The sequence below is a fragment of the Pipistrellus hanaki genome, assembly GCF_964339955.1.
Source record: "Pipistrellus hanaki genome assembly, chromosome: 4".
NCBI classification, from domain to species: domain Eukaryota; kingdom Metazoa; phylum Chordata; class Mammalia; order Chiroptera; family Vespertilionidae; genus Pipistrellus; species Pipistrellus hanaki.
Window position 1 is genome coordinate 2,945,834 of NC_140506.1, and position 19,059 is coordinate 2,964,892.

General features: G+C 55.1%; 2 protein-coding genes across 4 annotated transcripts in view; one reads left to right on the top strand and one right to left on the bottom strand.

Moving 5' to 3' along the window:
• The window catches only part of ZFR (zinc finger RNA binding protein), a 169,083-nt gene that overhangs the window by 142,780 nt on the left and 7,244 nt on the right, over positions 1–19,059 (bottom strand). The window lies entirely within an intron of this gene.
• NPR3 (natriuretic peptide receptor 3) overlaps positions 8,855–19,059 on the top strand; it is a 54,790-nt gene continuing 44,585 nt past the window's right edge. The window contains exons 1-2 of one of the 3 annotated variants that reach the window (XM_084881012.1): positions 8,855–9,411; positions 18,237–18,359. In XM_084881012.1, coding sequence (XP_084737138.1) covers positions 9,297–9,411; positions 18,237–18,359 — 238 coding nt within the window. In that variant the 5' untranslated portion in view covers positions 8,855–9,296. Of the gene's footprint in view, positions 9,412–10,044; positions 11,290–18,236; positions 18,360–19,059 lie in introns of those variants that run through there. The other 2 variants (XM_084881011.1, XM_084881010.1) reach the window with 2 other exon arrangements.

The following is a 19,059-nucleotide window of genomic DNA, read 5'->3' on the forward strand; positions in this document are numbered from 1 at the left end:
AGTTCTGATGTATCAACTCCGCTGCACCCTCCCCCAACCGCCTCCTGGTTCTGGAGTGTTTTCTCAGCTCCTGGAGATTTCCTTTCCCAGCCATTGTCAGTTTGACCCAAATAAGCTCCCAGCAATCCAGCAGTGTTTCCCAAACTTCTCTCATGATGAGAATCACCTGATGGAGTTGTTAAACTACAGATTCCTGAATCCCAACTAAGAAGTGCTAAACTAGAATTTTTGGGAACATATAGGTAAAAGCTTAGAGCACTAGTTAAGTATACAATTTTACCTATATGTTTCCAAAAATTCTAGTTTAGCACTTCTTAGTTGGGATTCAGGAATCTGTAGTTTAACAACTCCACCAGGTGATTCTCATCATGAGAGAAGTTTGGGAAACACTGGCTAAGCGGATAGAGCGTCGGCCTGCAGACTGAAAAGTCCCAGGTACGATTCCGGTCAAGGGCATGCACCTTGGTTGCGGGCACATCTATAGTAGGAGGTGTGCAGGAGGCAGCTGATCGATGTTTCTCTCTCATCGATGTTTCTCTCTCATCGATGTTTCTGACTCTCTATTATCCCTAGTCATTCCTCTCTGTAAAAAATCAATAAAATATATTTAAAATTATGTCAAAAATACCGCTCCAGTATCTGATTGGGGAGGAACATAACATTTGGTCTCCATGGAACTTCAATGCCAGGGACATTAATGAGCAGAGGGCTGGCAGGGGTCTGCCTGCCATTTCGATGGTAACAACAGGAAACAGCCAATGGCGTCACACCCTATCCATGTCCCTGGAGAATAACATGAAATAGATGTGAAGCAGAACTCGGTCTTTTCTGCTTGGAGTGGACGTGTGTGTGTGTGTGTGTGTGTGTGTGTGTGTGTGTGTGTGTTTTGGTCTTTTGAGCGTCCAGCCCTGCTTGTGAGCACCCAGCTTAGGGGACAAGTCTGGCCAGCGGGCAGCACCCCCTCCCACTCCGGAAGCCAAAGGTTCATCTTCTCTTTCCCAACCTGCACCTGCCGTCAGGCCCTGACTCACGCTCTGCAAACTGGATGTGGCTCTCAGCCTTTGGCTCCTCCCTGAGGGCTGTGGCCACACGTGGCCTGGCTGTTCCCTGAGGGCTGTGGCCACATGTGGACTGGCTGTTCCCTGAGGGCTGTGGCCACACGTGGCCTGGCTCCTCCCGCTGCAGGTCCTGGCAGCCAGCCCAGGAGCCTTGGGAGCACTGAGGTCATGGGCTCTCAGGCTCCACCTCCGTGTGGAGACAGAGAAGCTCCAGGTGCAGACAAAGGACCGGCAATGGGCGTCTACCGAATAGGTCTTGTGCGCATCAGGGGGCGTCTATGAATAGGTCTGATGCTGGAGCTACAGCGATCGTATTAGACCATGAAATGGCCTTGGGGATAGAGCCCTCATAAGGATGACAGAGTAGGGTATGGATGACAGAGAGTGACATGATAGATCTTAACAATTAGATGAAAAATCTAATTAAATTAAGATTTTTAGTTAGAAAAAAGGGGCTTGTCCTGCGTGGCTTCAGGTTTTGACCAGGGAGTCATACCTCTTCCCCTAGGTCCAGGGTCAGCAAACTGCAGCTCGAGAGCCACATGCAGCTCTTTGGCCCCTTGAGTTTTTAGCAAAGGCCAGCTTAGGAGCACCCTCATTAAGTTAATAACAATGTACCTACCTATATAGTTTAAGTTTAAAGAATTGGGCTCTCAAAAGAAATTTCAATTGTACTGTTGATATTTGGCTCTGTGGACTAATGAGTTTGCCGACCACTGACCTAGGTGACTCGAAACTCACAATTTCGCGCAGGATATTGTGGAGGCTCTTCCAGAATAGACAAGCGGTAACCAACAGCCGGGGGTGAGCAAAGGGGGCCCTTACACACTGCAGTGGCAGTTCCTCCAAATTCAAAAACTAGGACGAGCATATGACCCAGCATCCCAGCCCTGGGTGTCTACCCAAAGGAAATGAAGTCAGAATCTCAGAAGAGACACCTGTGCTCCCGTGTGCACGACCACACTATTCACAACAGCAAGGACACGGAGCAGCCCATGCGTCCTCCTGGCGAGCGGATCATGGAAACGGGGCGCGCGCATGCGCGCGCACACACACACACACACACACACACACACACACACAATGGGGTATTGCAACGAATATACAACGGGACATTATTAAGCCACAGAAAGAAGGACATGCTGACATTTGGGACAACATGGGAGAAAATAAAGGGTACTGTGCAAAGTGAAAGAAGCCAGGCAGTGAAAGGCCAATATTGTACGGTATCACATGTGGGATTAAAAAGTAGCTGATTCCATATAAAATGGTGGTTGGCAGGCACTGGGGGGGAGTGTGGGGAAGTAGGGAGATGTAAGTCAATAGTGTAAATTTTCACTTATAAGGAGTTCTGAGGGTCAATAGTGCAGCATGGTGACTACAGTTAGTAATGTGGTATTGGCCGCTTGAAAAATTGCTGAGAGTAGACTTTAGGCATGCTCACCACACACACACACACACACACACACACACACACACACAGAGCTAACTTTATGAGGTGATGTATGTGCTAATTGTCTTGGTCTTTGTAAATATCCCACAATCTGTATCACACAAGTTGTTCAATTATATTTGTCAATTATTCTACAAACAAGTTTGAAAAAAATATCACTAGTTCTAAAAACTAAACAAAACCAAAGTAATAATTTTTCACCTAATAGTTAAGATCTATCCATGTCACTCTCAGTAAAAATAGGAAATAGCATAATACTATTTCTATATTGAAATAATGCATGCATGCACAAGAAATATTCTTTCAATAATATAGACCCCTCTGCAGCATATGTTAACAACAAAGGAGTTGTATGGAGTAAAAGGAATGAAGACAGCAACCAAGAGAAGAAGTTGAAATTGAAATAAGACAAGAACCTTGCAGGTTGATATTGAATGTGCCAAGAGTTGAAATAAAAAATTTTGTGCCTGAGGTTAAAAACACCACCACCAAAGCGATTCACTAGCACAGGAATGATTTACAACTTGAGATGCTTTATACACGTACATACACTTGAATATAAGAAACTGCCCAAGTGGAAAGTCATTTCCATGTCGTACCTCAAGACTTCCAAAAGCCTATAAAATGACACATTTGAGTTAAAATAATCTTTGTTACCCCCTCCCACTGCTCCCCGCCACCCTAGCAGTGAGCATACGGAAAAAGAAATAATGGCTGAAAAGAATATTTTTGTAGGAAGGATGAAGAGCGAAGAACATCTAATGCCAAAGGAGTCACCAATTGGAAAATAACAATGTGGGGTACTGGGTGAAAAGATGAGGGGATTAAGCAAAGAAAAAACCCACTCACAGACTCACAGCAGTGTGGTGATTTCCTGAGGGAAATAGGGGTTGGGGGAAGGTACAAGGGGGATACAGGGTGATGAAAGAAGACTTGATTCGGGGTGATAAACACACAATACGTTATACAGATGTATTATAGAATTGTACACCTGAAACCCATATAATTTTGTCAACAATGCCATTTTAAACATTTTAAAAAATCAAAAAAAGAGTAATGTTCATGGGTCTTCTTTAAGAATAGTAGTGAGAGGCTGGCCAGTGTTTCTCAGTGGTTGAGCATGGATCCATGCACCAAGAACTTGCCAGTCTCATTCTGGTCAGGGGGCGTGTAGTAGGCAGCAGATTGATGTTTTTGTTTCTCTCTCATCAATGTTTCTCTCTCTCTCTCCCTTTCCCTTCCTCTCTCTCTAAAAATCAACATATTTTAAAAAGAAGAAAAGACAAAATATATAAATAACAAAATGACAGTAAACACGTAGCTATTAAAAAAAGAAAAAAGAAAAGTAACAATGTTAGCCTGATGAAACAATTTTCTCCACTAATGTCAGAGTGAAATTTAATGTCAACAACATGATCACCCCAAATGTAAGAAGACAAATGTTAAGAATTTTCCTGATCTTTTCCTCGTGGCATTCTATTCTATTTTAGTCTCAGGCATCAGCTAGCCAAGATCTAAGGCTTAGTGGAAACTGCTCGCTGGAAAGAAATAAAAAACAATATCTTCCAACATTGTACATGGTGGTAACAAAAACTTCCCTTATCACCTTTAATTTCTGTTCACAGCATTACAAAAAATAATGTTCTTACGTATTTATTTTTTGGGGGAGATCCGGCATTTTTCTCATTAGCAAGGAAACAATCAAGAATTAAGTGATGAGGTGTTGGTATAGCAATGTGTCAAGACCTCAAAGTTGGTATTTAAGATCCTTGGCTTCTTATGCTCTTTGCATAATCAGAAATCCAACAGGATAATGATTGAATATTCTGAAAATTATTTTAAAAGTTTATATGTATATGAATTTATATACACATGTAAATTTTCTCCTATATGCTAATCCATATGCTAATTTTTATTTTGGACTTATCATTGGTGAAATAAAATTTTAAGTGCATACTTCATAGTGTTCAATATGTTGATGTCATGACACCAGGAAATTATTTTTATAAGATGTTTTTGAAATGGAATATATTTTTGTCCTGCTCAGGTTTCTATTAGACGTAGCCCATTTGGCTGTCATAGCACGACTGACCATCACAAAGAGTTAAATCACGTCTCCAGGCAAAATGAATGTCCCATACAACCAGCTTCAGCTGGAACCCACAGTTCCTGACGCACTGTGGATGTCTGAAAGGTTGGAATTAAACAAGAACATTGAACCCCGGGCCTGACATCTTTGTAGCCTGTGTACTTAGGACACTATCACTATTAATAATACACGCAACCTAGAAATTAAATACATTCCTTCTAGTACAATCCTCTTTTGCGTCCATATATTCTGCTTATTCCTCCCCTCATCCTCCATGGCCTCACCCTTTGCACGCCACTTCTATATTTTCCTGTTTGTTTATTTATTTTTCCCGTAATCACTCTGATGTACCTCTGTCTCCTTGAGGGAGCTGAGCGCCTGCTGTCCCTGTGAACTATGGAGGGAGAGGAAAGAATACTGAACCAGCGCTTGTCTCAGGCTTACCAGCAAACATCTGAGTGTGGGAACCCAGGGCTAATCTCAAAGTAATTGCCACGTGGTCCCCCTCCAGTATCCACCTTCAGCAAACCAGCACGACTAAATACGGTCTGTTGTGATTGGACAACAGCCGCTTCCAAACAAGTCACACGTAGCCAATCATTTTGGGTTTTGAAGTCATTCCTTTATTTCATGGTGTTTACTGAACACCGACTTGGTGTAATACTCTTTACTGGCATTTAAGGGACTGCAGGTCTGCCATGTGCTCACGTCCCCCTGTACCTGAAGGACTTGGTGTCCATCCCTTCTCCTCCTTCCTCCTGCCAGGCCGGGGCGATGACACGCCCTCCGTGTCAGACGGAGGAAAACTGAAGACAAGCGAGGAAACTGAGGGTCAGAGAGCCTCGCTGATGGCCTCGGGACGTGTTCGTGAGGCTTCTGAAGGCCTCCCGTCTCCATGGATACCGCTCCGAGCCTGGTCCACGCAGACACCCTCCCAGAAAACGGAAAGAAAACGGCGTGCGACTGGGAACTCTGGAACTGGGATGGGGAGAAAACACTGCTGAGGCTCCGGAGTCTCAGTAAGAGCCCAAGGAACAGCGTGGACCCAAGAGGGTCGAACTCTGGCTATGCATTTGGCCTGAGGGGAATTGTCTAGCATTTCTTTTTGTGTGCGTCTCCAAACCCCTTCTGGAATAACGCAGGGTACGACTGAATAAACCAACTACATGTTGTCAGTATTGGTGTGCGTGAAGTTGAGGCCCCTCCCCTGTTTCTGTGGCTGTAATAACCTACGTTAATTAAATAATGTGCCCATCAGCCAGCGACGGGGGAATTCTTCGTGCGGCTTGCAAATCCGAGAAAGCTCCCGGCGATGCTCAGGTTAAACCACAGACCGGCTCTGTGTTCCCGGAAGTCCTTCTCATGTCACCTGGTCTCGGAACACCTCCAAGGAAGTGACAGTAAGACCGGCTGATGGAAAGTTACGAGGGCAGTGATACCCAAACAAATGGGACCCATCAGGTGATAAATCTGCGAGGGCCGTGTTTTCAAAAGCGCCCTTCAAGGTTGCATTTGACTGCAGTTCCCGATGAAACGAAATCATAAATTTAAGTAGAAAAAGACACACGTGATCACTATTATTTTTAGTGCTGGCAAAAAATAAAATAAAATAAAAATCTGAGATTTGTATTAAAACCAAAACAAACGATGGGACAATGAACAGAGTCCCTGCTGAGGAACGCTGAGACCTAGAGCCGGAGTTTTAATTTTTTTCATTGAGCTTCCTCCCACATCTTGAATGTTCCCTCAAAACCACCCACTGCCTGGGAAAAAGACGCCCTCAGCCCTCCCTACAGGACACGCAGGTTCTGGAATTCTGTGCAATGTTGTTTCACCCGTTCCGCCTCTAGAGGGGAGTGTGTTTTCAACAATTGCGCTGCGGAAGGGCTTTCTGTGCAGGCTGCGGTGTGCCCGCAGGGGTGGCTGGCAGGAGGGAGAGCTCGGGGACCATCTGGAAGGGCTCCTGCCCACTTGGGAGGGCGCCTCCAGGATTTGGGGGACAAGGTCAGACGGACGACAATTGGTGAAGAAGACGCTCCGATGGCATTTCTAGCAAAGACCCACCTGCTAAGGTCTCCCCTGGAAGGCCGTCTGGCCGGCCAGCGGAGGAGTCCGGACGGCGGTTATCCCTCAGAGTGAGAAGCAAGCAGGGGGATATTGTACAGAAAACGTGCCACCGCATTTTAGCAACGTAAAAGCTAAAAGATATGGTTTGTGGATATTGATGAAAACACCTCCAAAGCCTATAAAAAAGTGTTAGTGTCTGTCACATGAGATGTAGGGCTAACATTGTTTTTAAGGATTCCTTTTCTTTCTTTTTCTTTTCTTTTTTAAAGAAGTAGTAATGTGTTTACTCACACGGTCCACAAACTAAATTTTATCAAACGTTAAAAATAATTTCTCTATCTGTAACTAAAATTAGCCCCTTTCAATACTGTGGGTTACAAATATTTCCCCAGGTGGTTGTTTTTTTAAGTTTTTTTTGGGGGGGTGGGTAATTTTATTTTATTTTGCAGTGTTCCCCTGTAACTTTCTTTAGTTTTTATTCAACAATTGTAGCCTGAAAGAATTCATTCAGGGAACAGGTGAACAATTCTCAGAGAGTTAAAAAAGTGGTCTCCCCCCGCCTCCCATTTCAGTATTTTACAGATTGGAAAGGAACAATATTTAAAAGTTGAGCCTAAGGGACAAGCTATTTAAGTATTTCCCCCTTCTTTCTGAGTTTGATTCATCTTCACGCTTATAGTGTTGCAAAAAGCCCATTATAAAAATATTAGTAATCTTACTGTGCTGTATATTCTCAAAACGTCACTCAAAGTAAGTTTTTGATATAAAGGATGTTATCACTTAAAGTGGACGTCAGCTATGTCCTCTGACCCGGTGCCTGAGGCGGGACACGCTTTATTTCTGACCCAGTTCCACACGGAACTGTTCTCGGGGGTGAGAGTTACTAAACAGGCCGTGGATATCCTTTAGGCCCCAGGTCTTCATCGACTTCCAACGGCTTTTCCAGCCTTAGGAGGGGAGGACTCCGACACTCTCAGTGTTCACACAGACCGTCCGCTGCGTGGGAAAAGTCTAGTTTGATGGGAAGTAAACAAGCTCATGAAATTAAACTGTGTACTGATTCCACTTGATGGGTATTCCTATGGCCTGTTTTCACTGGAACCCCCTCCCCCCTTTTTGGGGAAAAAATCATCATTTCTGCTCTTTGGGTGCTTTGAGCGTCCGGGAGAGCAGTGGCCCTGGCCCTGCTGGTTCTGCCGTCCAGGTGGGGGCTCTCCCAGGGCCTGGTGCCCTGGAGGAGCCAGCTGGAAGCCGGGGGCTCCAATCCCGAGGCCAGCAGGACCGCGCTCACCCTGCCCACACTCCGTGTCCACACCCCCTGCCCTTTGCCTGACCCTGGGCGCAGGCCCGCTTGGGGGAGGAGGGGAGAGGTTCTGGGAATGGGGGTGGATGGGTTGGGGAGAGGCATGCACCCTCCCGGTGTCCCTGAAACCCCAGGCTCCCCAGCCTGCAGAGCCCTGTGGCCACTGGCCGCCTTCCCCAGACCAGGGCACAGCGGCGGTAACAGGACACCCTGGTTTCTGGCAAGCAATTTGGGAACCCATAAAACCCCTTGGATGTAGCCATTGTTCTCCCTTCCTTCCTTCTTTCCTTCTCCATTTCCTTCCTCCCCCCTCTCCTCCTGCCGGCCTCCCTGCCTCTCTCCCGGGAGCTCAGGGGGTTTGATCGCCGCGGAGCTCAGTCTCCAGGGCCATCCTGTGGGCATGACCGCGCTGCGGGTTTCAGACGCCTCTTTTGCTCCCTCTTAGCCGCCCTGCTGGAGTGAATGAGAGGTCGCCCAGGGGTCAGAGCCCCTCCGCCAGGGGTCACGGTGCAGACTCTGACGTGCACGTGGCCCAGAGGGGGAAAGTCACCCGTCGTTAGGTGTTCGGCCCGGGAAGACCTGGAGGGAGGGGAGGTTGCTGCCAGCGGTGGCGCGCGCCGGTGCCCGAAGATGCCACATCTCTGGGAGCTCCGACTGGCCTTTCCAGGGTCCAAGGGAGAGGGGGGCGATGGCTCTCTGGGGCCTGGATGTTTGCACAACGGAACGCAAACAAACCCACCCGCGATGCCGGGATCCGGGCGGCGGAGCGCTAGCTGGCTCCCAGCTCCTGCCGGCAGGGGGCGCGCGCCGCGGGCGAATGCAGTCTGTGCAGCGGGACGCCGGCCGGCGCCCCAAAGGCCGTTTTAAACGCTTCCCTTTGATTTTAATTCGCGGGGCTCGGGTGCCGGGATCCTCCCGTCCCAGGCCGCCCGTCCACATGGCACACACCTCAGCGTGTCCCCGTGCGGAGGGTCCGGGTCCCTCCGGAGCTGCCTGCGGCGCGCCGGACTCCGGGCCACGGGCGGCTCCGCGCCGCTCCCCGCCCCGTCTCCCCGGAGAGACCGGCGGCGGACCGGGTCCGAGGCGGACCGTGCCCGGCGCGGCAGGACCCGGAGCACAGAGTCCGGCGCGCTCGGGAGGCGATGCCGTTGGACCGCCCAGCGCTGGGGCGGAGCGGAGCGGCGCGGGCGCCTGCACCGGGGACCGGCCGGGTAACGGTCCGGGTAACGGTCGGGGACGGGCTCTGGGCGGTCACCTGGTCACAGCCGCCCGGAGTTCGCCGTGCGGTCACCTGGCTAGCTCACCAGCCCGGAGGACGCCGCGAGGATGCTTCCCTGGCTCCTGGCCGCCCGAGAAGCCGGACCCTTCGCTCGCCGTTGGGAGCCACAGGTTTCGCTTTCCTGCTCGCGGGTGACGGCGGGCTGTCCTGCTCCACGCGAGGGTCTGTGCGCGGGGACGGGCATCCCGCCACGCGGCCACCCGGGGGACCGGCGCTGCCGGGGGAGGGGGCCGGGCTGCCGGGGGAGGGGGCCGGGGTGCCCGGGGAGGGTCCTGGGCGCGGGGAGGGGGCACGCTGAGCGCTCAGCCTAGCGGGGCACCCGGGGATCCGCGGTCCAGCCGCCTGCTCAGAGTCCCAGGTCCCGGCTCCCTCGCCTTGGGCCCGGGGACAGGGAAGGAAGGGTGTCAGGGGGCGAGGGAGGGGGGGAAAAAGGCGAGAGCGAGTCAGACCCACGGCGTTTTGCACGGAAACTACCATTTTCGGGACCGCTCCTTCTCCAGCCTGTGTTTTTGCACGTGGAGGGCGTGCGGTGCCTGCGCGCATCCTGCACTTGGGAAGCGTTTCCCTTTGGAAAGCCGGGCGCTGGGGGGGCCGTGCGGGGCCGGGAAGGCGGTGCGGGGGTGGGCGCTGCGGTGCGGGCTCCCAGGGCGCGGACGTGGGCGGCTTCTAGGCCCCGGGCTCGCGGGGGAGCGGGGTGAGGGACGGCGGAGGTGGGAGAGGAGGGGTGCGGGGAGGAGCCTTGATGTCAGAATGCTAATGAGCGCTCCCCGGCCCGGCCCCCGCCCCCGCCCGCCGGCCGCACAGGCCCGGCCCCGCGCCCCGCGCCCGCAGCGGCCACGCCGTTCGCTACTTAAACGCCGGCCATGGACCCGGGCGCCGGCGCGAATCAATGAGATCAAACGCGGGGGACATGCACCGTCCATTCCAAGCACTCGGACAAGTCGAACTTTCTTCTTTTACAAATACGCTCTCAACAGCCACCTTAGCAACGCCCAAGTAGAAGCCACCTCTAAGCAACATAGTGTATATACAGGGAGGGCGACTATGGATATATGTTTAAAATAAGTCTAATGTGTGAATAGTGACAGGCGTGCAGGTTTACACCCGGTGAACTTCTTTTTTTTTTTTTAAACGAGTGACATTGCAAGAAGGACTGTTGTTCCTCTCTGTCTGTTGGCGAGGCAGCGAAGGGGCATCTTACCTGCGGACAGCGCCCGCCCGAGGGGCGCGGGGCCTGGGCGCGCGGAGAGGGGCGGGCCGCGGAGGGGCGCGGGCGGCGGGCGGGCGCGGTCCGGGGCACCATGCCGTCCCTGCGGGCGCTGGCCCTCTCCGCGTGCGCCCTGCTCGGCTGGGCGGCGCTGGGCGGCGGCGCTGGCGGCGGAGCGAGGCGCCGGGGGAGAGAGCCGCCGCCGCCGGCGCCGCAGACGATCGAGGTGCTGGTGCTGCTGCCGCGGGACGACTCGTACCCGTTCTCGCTGGCCCGCGTGCGGCCGGCCATCGAGTACGCGCTGCGCGGCCTGGAGGCCAACGGCACGGGCGCGCGGCTGCTGCCGCCGGGCTCGCGCTTCCAGGTGGCCTACGAGGACTCGGGCTGCGGCAACCGCGCGCTCTTCAGCCTGGTGGACCGCGTGGCGGCGGCGCGCGGCGCCCGGCCCGACCTGCTGCTGGGCCCGGTGTGCGAGTACGCGGCGGCGCCCGTGGCGCGGCTGGCGGCGCACTGGGACCTGCCCATGCTGTCCGCGGGCGCGCTGGCCGCCGGCTTCCAGCGCAAGGACGCCGAGTACTCGCACCTGACGCGCGTGGCGCCCGCCTACGCCAAGATGGGCGAGATGCTGCTCGCGCTGTTCCGCCACCACCAGTGGCGCCGCGCCGCGCTGCTCTACAGCGACGACCGGCTGGAGCGCAACTGCTTCTTCACCCTGGAGGGCGTCCACGAGGTGTTCCAGGAGCAGGGCCTGCACACGGCCGCCTACAGCTTCGACGAGGCCCACGACCTGGACCTGGAGGACATCGTGCGCTTCCTCCAGGCCAGCGAGCGAGGTGAGCGGGCGCGGGGCGAGCGGGGCGCGGGGCGAGCGGGGCGCGGGGACGAGGGAAGCGGGGTGAGCCGCCCGCCCGGGCTCCCCCTGCGCATCCGTCCGCGCGCGTCTCGGCGGACCCCGCGCCCTCTCCCCTGGCGGCGCCGAGGACCGGGGGGTGGGGAGGGGGGCGCCTGCCGCGGGGTGCGGGGAGAGAGTCCCAAGGACGCGGTGGGGCTGGGGGAGGGGCGTCCGAGCCCGCAGCTCCGGCAGGTGTAAAACTCTGGGGTTTTCTCCCCTGATCCCCCTGGCCCGCACCTGGTTGGCGGTGAGGGGCGCACTCCGGGCTCCAGGCTGCCGCCGGGACACGAAAGCTTGTGAGGCCCCAGGACCTGCCCAGCACGTCCCCGATGTGCGCCCCTCCCGGGGCGGGAGCCCCTCCTGGGGAGCGCGCGCCCCTCTCGGCTCCCAGCGCGGGTCTCGGAGGTCCCCAGGCGGCTCCCTCCGCAGACCCCCCCCCCCTTTTCTCTTCGAGGCTCCTTTATCGCCCTTCTCGGTCCTCCCGCCGCCCCTCCAGCCTCTTATAAACGAGCGTCTGGGTTTCCACCAAAAATGCCCGCGGTGTCCGGCCCGGCGGCCGCTCCAGGCGCGCCCAGCACCCGGTCTCCGGCGCCGGGAGGGCCGCTGGGAGGAGCGCGCGGGAGGAGCGGGCGCGGGGTCCCTCCCCACGTGCTCCCCACGTTCCCCGCGGTCTGGGGGCCGGGGTGGCTGAGGCACGGCCGCAGGGGCCGGAGGAGAAGCCGGTGGTCGCGGATCCGTAATCGCGACGGCGCCCGTGTGGCCCGTTAACCCCAGAGCGGGCGGCGGGGAACGGCGGGTCCAGAGGCAGCCGCGCGCAGTGCCCTCCGGCCGGTGGCAGGTTTGGGGTGCACAGAGCTGGAGGGATCCCGCCTCTGCCCCCCTCGCGCCTGGATTGTAAGGGGGTGCAACCCCAGCCGCGCTCCCCAGGACATCCCGCCCGGAGGCCGGGGGACAGGCTGAGCCAGGTGCAGGGCGGCCCGGGCGCGGGCTGCGGAGCCGGAGGGACTGGCGGCCGGTGAGAGCGGGAGGGCGCCTGGGAGGAGGCAGCGGCCCCGCCCTGCCCGAGGGGCCCGCTCCGCCCGAGGGGCCCGCTCCGCCCGAGGGGCCCGCTCCGCCCGAGGGGCCCGCTCCGCCCGTGGTGCCCGCTCCGCCCCGGGGGCGCCCGCTGCGGCACGGGGAGCGGGGGGTGGGGGGTGCTGACGGTGGGGGCGCTGACGGTGGGGGTGCTGACAGTCGCCAAGTCCTGAGCTTTGGACCTCCGGGCGGGTCTGCGCAGAATCCCTGCCAGGCGGGCAGGCGCCGGCTCCGCTGGTGGTGAACAAGGTGCTTGTCTGCGGGCCGCGTCTGCCCTCACCTCCAGGCTCAGGTGCCGGGCTCCTGCAGACCGGGCTGCTCTGGCCCCAGTGCTAGGACTTGGAGACGTCCCAGGGCCAGCTGGGGTGGGGGTGTGTCCCCCAACCCTCAAGATCTGCTCTGAAGGTCCCCAGCAAGTGGCCTGGAATTCGCGGCCCAGGGGACCTGTCATTCCAGATTAGGGCAGATCTTGGCCAGCCGCCCCCCCCCCCCCCAGCCTCCCAAGTGGTGGTTGATTGAGCCCAGGGAGCAGGGAGGGCAACAGTGCTCTGGGGGGTCGGGGGCTTCAGATGGTTGGACTTCAGCCTTTTGCTGCTGATCAGCTTTTCAGTCCAGAAGCCTCGCCCACGCACCCAGTCCCTGCTCCTCTCCGTCTAGATGTGATGGCGCGGTGGAAGTTGCGTGGCTGCCCTGTACATCGCACAGGTGGCAGAGGGCACCGTTCCTGCTCTAAAGTGTGTTTCCAACAGTGACCAGGCAGATGTCAGAACTATAGAACCGTTTCTCCCCCTCTCCCCGAAATTCCCCGCCCTCAGGAGGGAAAGGATCCTGATGGCAAAGCTCTCTCTGGGGATCTTTCCCCTTTGGCCATTACTTCCCGGCAAGCAGTTAACGGGTTAACTGGGCTCAGTGGGGTCTGCTTTCCAGAGCCTTTGTCCAGGCTCAGCATTCACTGGAGAGGAAGTTTGGGGTTTCTACTAAAGCTCAGGTTCCTCAGGCGCCCCCACCTCAGGGCTGCTGGGAGGATTAAACGAGCTAACACAGGGAACGGGCTGAACGTGGAGTTTTATTCCAGCGGTTATTCATTCGCACATACGATGACAGTCCCTTCCACTGGAAGGCGAGCCTGGGGCGGAGCCCGGGTGAGAAGCAGGTGCTCCGCTCTGCAGCGGCTGGGCCTGGGCGGTCACCTTCCTCTCTGTGAACCGGGAGCTGGCCGGGAATCAGGCCCTCACAGGGCGCCGGTGGTTCTGAGGCGTGCTCCCTCTGTGTAAAGATGTAGTGGGCTGTGTTTCTGTCTTTGGAAATTCTGCATTGAACATCACAGAGCTAGAGAGTCCCCCCCACCACCTTTGGAGATCACATTTAGCACTTTTTTTTGACCTAAGTTCATCTTCAAAATCAGATACAAATACTTGAATCTTTTAAAAGGTAAAAATTGACAATGCCACTATCTCAAATACTAATACGACTAAAGTTTCATTTGGCTATATGCTGTACTGCAGAAAGAAAAACTAGAAGATATATATCTATAATAAAATAGATATATATCTATATGTAAAGCATAATATGCTAATTAGAGCGGACAGCCATAAGCAGTTAATGGGTTACCTGGGCTCAGTGGGGTTTGATTTGCAGGGCCTTTGTCCAGGCTCAGCATTCACTGGAGAGGGAGCTTGGGGTAGCTGTTTCTGTAGGTATTGGACCTCCTACCTCTGAATCCCCTGTTACTTTGGATTTTTTCAGTTCTAGGCTTTAATCTCTTACCATCCCACTGGAAGGTGCTGGTTTAGTTCTCTTCTGCTCCCTATTAACCACACACTCAGGTTTTCCTCCCAGTCTCCCTTCCAAGATGATTGCATTATAATTTTCGGTTAGCTCAGTAGTATTTTGTGTCGACATTATTTTTATCGCCTTCTAAAGGTTATTTGTAGCCGACCCATACAGGCTACCACGATATTTCCTTTCTTGCCCTACTTGTTTTCCTCGGGGTTAGAAAAAAGTCTGTTTCCGTTTGCTTAGTTTCCTATGGAATTACTAAAAAAATCATCTACCGATTTTATACTTTAAGTCTCCTGAGCTGCTCCAGTTTAGTCATTTTCTAAACATGCTACACAGTTGTAACTCTGGGTTCTTTCTTCAACATCATCCTGAAACTTCCCCTCCCTCCCCCCCTGCTTAGGTCCCTCTGTGTTCTTTCTTGGTTCATATTCTTGTTTTAGTGGAACACATCCTCAAGGAGCTTTCTCAGAAAGGATGAATGAGAGCTAAAGTTTGAGACATTTCTTGACAGAAAATTTCTTCATCTTACCATCATATGTATTTACAGAATTCTAGATATGAAATTATTTCCCCTCAAAATTTGACGGGTTGTCTTATAGATTCCAGCATTGCTATTAGGAAGCTGGGATTGATTCTGCTTCTTTATCAATGGAATGTTGTGTTTTTGTTTTGTTTTTGTCCTGGAATTTTTTGGACTGTTTCTGTTGCTCCCAGTGTTTTTACATCCCATCATGGTAGGTTTTTGCCTTATGCACTTGAGGGCATTGAAGGGTAGGCCTCTTCAATCCAGAAACTCATGTCTTTTAGTTCTGGGAAGATTTCTTCTTTAAAAAAAAGTAAATATATTTTTATTGATTTCAGAGAGGAAGGGAGAGGGAGAGAGAGAGAGAAACATCAATGATGAGAACCATCCATCGGCTGCCTCCTGCACGCCCCCTACTGTAAACCTCATTGCCTGCCGCCAGTCCGGAGACTTCCCGGGAGCTGTCCCCCAGTCTGTTCGTGCCCGCCCGCCGTGCTTAGTAACTGGAGCATGTAGTTGGGTGAGTTATGCAAACTGATGAAACATGAGCGGGCGGAGAATGCCATTTTAATGAGAACTATTTTAATCTTCTGATAGACTCTATAAAGGCAGGCTACTAAAAATACCTGCTGTTGAACGAGGCTGGAATGAAACAACCCTACGGGATTAGGGCTCATCCTTCAAACCTAGACGGCTTCTCCGCTCTGCCAGCGTCTCGAAGTCCCTGCTCCAACGTAAACCGAGTCATCGTTCCTACGCAGGAAGAGTAATACCCTGCCCCGAACGCGGCAGCTCAGGCTTCCTGCTGAGCGCTAGGCCGCACGGTCACCGCACACGGGGGAGCCCTGAAATAAAGAGTGCCACTGAGGTCACTCCTGCTCGGTCCCGGAGGCGCTGACATTTAAGGAAGGAATGTCTGCCCGAAGGAATGGGTCTGGATGACGATGGGGACGGAGAGCCGTGGATGGGCCAGGACCGTAAAAATAGACGAAGAAGCCGCAGGGAGGCCAGGGCCCGGCAGGTCCCAGCCAGGGCTTAGGGAGCGTCTGCGCTGGCCCGAGGACCCGGCCTGTTCGGTCCTGGGCCGGGGGGTGTCTCTTAGAGAGACACGTACGGTCATCACGCCCCGATGCTGAGTCATCCAGCGGAGTGACTGCTTCTGAGCTCATCCTCATGCACTCCCCAGTCAGCAGGCCTGGGTGCCTGTCGACACACGCATGTTCATGTGCTTTGGTCCTCATGGAGCCTCAGCCGCCTGCCTGTCAGAGCATCTGAGAACGTCTGGGTTAGGTGACCAGGGCTCTGTCCTCCTCCGCTGTGTGCTGGCAGGAGGAGGTGCGTCCGGGAGGGAGAGGCGGACGGGGGGCTCAGTAATTACCGGAAAGCGATGCGGGCTGGGGCAGACCCTGGCCGGAGCCTCCTGGGCCCTCCCAGGGTGCCCCCTCTGGGAGGCCGTGCTCCTCACACGTGTCCGCCTTCAGCCCCTTCCTGGCTGTTTTGTGGGGCGCCTTTGCTCTCCTTTAATTTCGGGGGCTGGAAGGAATTGGTGCGGAGACAAAGCTCTGAAGCATACTGAGTGACGAGGTGTTTCCTCAAACACCCCCGTCGGAGGCCCCCGGGAATCTGTATGTTCCCTGAGCGTGTCAGTGTGTTCTCCTGGGAATCTGTATGTTCCCTGAGCGTGTCAGCGTGTTCCCCCGGGAATCTGTATGTTCCCTGAGCGTGTCAGCGTGTTCCTGGCACAGACAGCTCCTCCACGCACAGAGGCAGCGCGCTCTGAGCTCCGTGTTGTCCGGAGACACGGTCCCCGGAGCTGGCAGGCGCACACGGAATGTCAGAGTCATGGCCTCCCATGCAGTAAAGGTCACAGGACACGGAACACCCACAGGCCCGCCTCTCGGGGGCCAAGGCCGGCCGGCTGGGCCTGGACGTGTGTGAGGTCTCCCCGCGCCCAGGCCTTCGCAAAGAGCACCCCCGCTGGGAGCTGGAGCACGGGGGGCCTCTCCCGGCCTCTCCCCTCCTCCGGGTGCGCCCCACACAGCGGCCCCGTCATGGGGACGAGGGCCAGCCCCCGCTCGCTCCGGTCCGTGGGTGCTCTCATGAGCAGGCAGCGGTGTCCTGGAGCTGCCTGAGGCCCCTCCGTCTGACCGTCTGACCGTCTGACCGTGTGGCTCTGAATGAGCGAGTGGGGTGGGCACAGCCCGGCGGGCGGTTTCAGAGTCCAGGTGCAGGAAGCTGGCCCCTCTCTTGCCCTCTGATTTGCCACATGAAGGGCCCCCCCAAACCATGAAGTTTGCTTTTCCGGGAAAAGGTGTTTACCAGGCGGTTAAGTGTAGAAAGCAGTTGGCACTCCTCCGTCTTCTGTTGGGCAAATCTGGCAGCTCATGGGAAGCATTTTGTAAAACTTTATTTTGAAATAACTACGCGTGGGGAGAAGATGTGAGAAATGAATAAAAAACCATCTCTGCTAGAGACCTCACCCAGGTTTTTGGCAATTGTTAACATTCTGCCGCTTTCACTTGGTCATTCCAAACCTCCTCCTCCTCCCCTTCCCCCTCATATATGTACACATGCGCCCCACACGGAGACATTACTGTGAGGAACTATCTGGGAGTAAGTACAAGCCGCCATGCTTGCTGACGCCTAAATACTTAGTGTGTCTCCTCGGGAAAAGGACCTTCCGTGCGTGTCCACAGCGGCGGTGAGCAGACAAGCCCTCCCGCACAACGGCAGTGCTGCTAGCTGGCTTTCAGACCTTCCTCAGATTTTTCCCGTTGTCCCAATAAAGCCCTTTATAGCAAAACATTTATTATTACCTCTTAAAGGGCCAGAATCCACTCCCGGGGCTCATATGGCCCTGAGCATCCTGCTCCTCTGGGTCTTTTCAACTAGGCCTGTGGTCGGCAAACTGCGGCTCGTGAGCCACATGCGGCTCTTTGGCCCCTTGAGTGTGGCTCTTCCACAAAATACCACGGCCTGGGTGAGTCTATGTTGAAGAAGTGGCGTTAGAAGAAGTTTACGTTTAAAAAACGTGGCTCTCCGAAGGAATGTCAGTCGTTGTGCTGTTGGTATTGGCTCTGTGGACCGATGAGTTTGCCGAGCATGGGACTAGGCCATCCCCCCAGCCTGTCTTTGTTTGTCACGAACTTGACCATTTCAAAGCGCACAGGCCAGCTTCTACAGCCTGTCCCCACTCTGGCTGCTCCCCCATTGGGTCAGGTCTCCCACTTTGTCAGCCTTGGTCCGGGGTGGGCTCCATCGGAGGCTCAGGGGCTCTTCCCGGGGTTGGGCGTTGGCTTCCATCCTTGGTTACGGTGACATCCTCCGCGTGTCTCCAGGGTCACGTCACCGCTCTCCCCCTCGGTTCCCTCTGTGTTCGTGAGGATACCGGAGGGGATGTGCCTGCCCGGCTGCTTGCCGGCCGCCCCCGTGGCTCTCAGTGTCCCCGCGGGTCTCGGGTCCTCGCTGTGTCCGGACAGGGATCTCACGCGTGTTGTTCCTCCTCCCAGTGGTGATCATGTGTGCGAGCAGCGACACCATCCGGGGCATCATGCTGGCGGCGCACAGGCACGGGATGACCAGCGGGGACTACGCCTTCTTCAACATCGAGCTCTTCAACAGCTCCTCCTACGGTAACGGTCCTTCCTCGCGGGCTGGGGGGCAGGGCCGGGAGGGCCAATAACGGAGTTCCGCCAGCAGGTTTCACAGCTGGGGGTTTAGGAGTCGGGATCCTGAGCAGGGTTATGACTTCTCAGTTCTTAAGCTGTGCTGCTCTGGGAACTCAGCAAAGACGATCCCGCACGCCCTGATGCCAAGGCACTGCCTCCAGGTGGTCTCACCCAGGGCACCTGCCTCCAGGTGGTCTTACCCAGGGCACCCGCCTCCAGGTGGTCTCACCCAGGGCACCCGCCTCCAGGTGGTCTCACCCAGGGCACCTGCCTCCAGGTGGTCTTGGTCTCACCCAGGGCACCTGTCCAGGTGGTCTTACTCAGGGCACCTGCCTCCAGGTGGTCTCACCCATGGCACCTGCCTCCAGGTGGTCTTACCCAGGGCACCTGTCCAGGTGGTCTTACCCAGGGTACCCATCTCCAGGTGGTCTCACCCAGGGCACCTGCCTCCAGGTGGTCTCACCCAGGGCACCTGTCCAGGTGGTCTCACCCAGGGCACCTGCCTCCAGGTGGTCTCACCCAGGGCACCCACCTACAGGTGGTGTCACCCAGACCCTGCACACCCTGCCTCGTGTGCTTCCACTGCAGGCTGCCTCCGGGATGGGCTGTGGGGATAATTTTTAGTAGGATGGAATAAACTAGAAATATCCATGTACTGGAATAG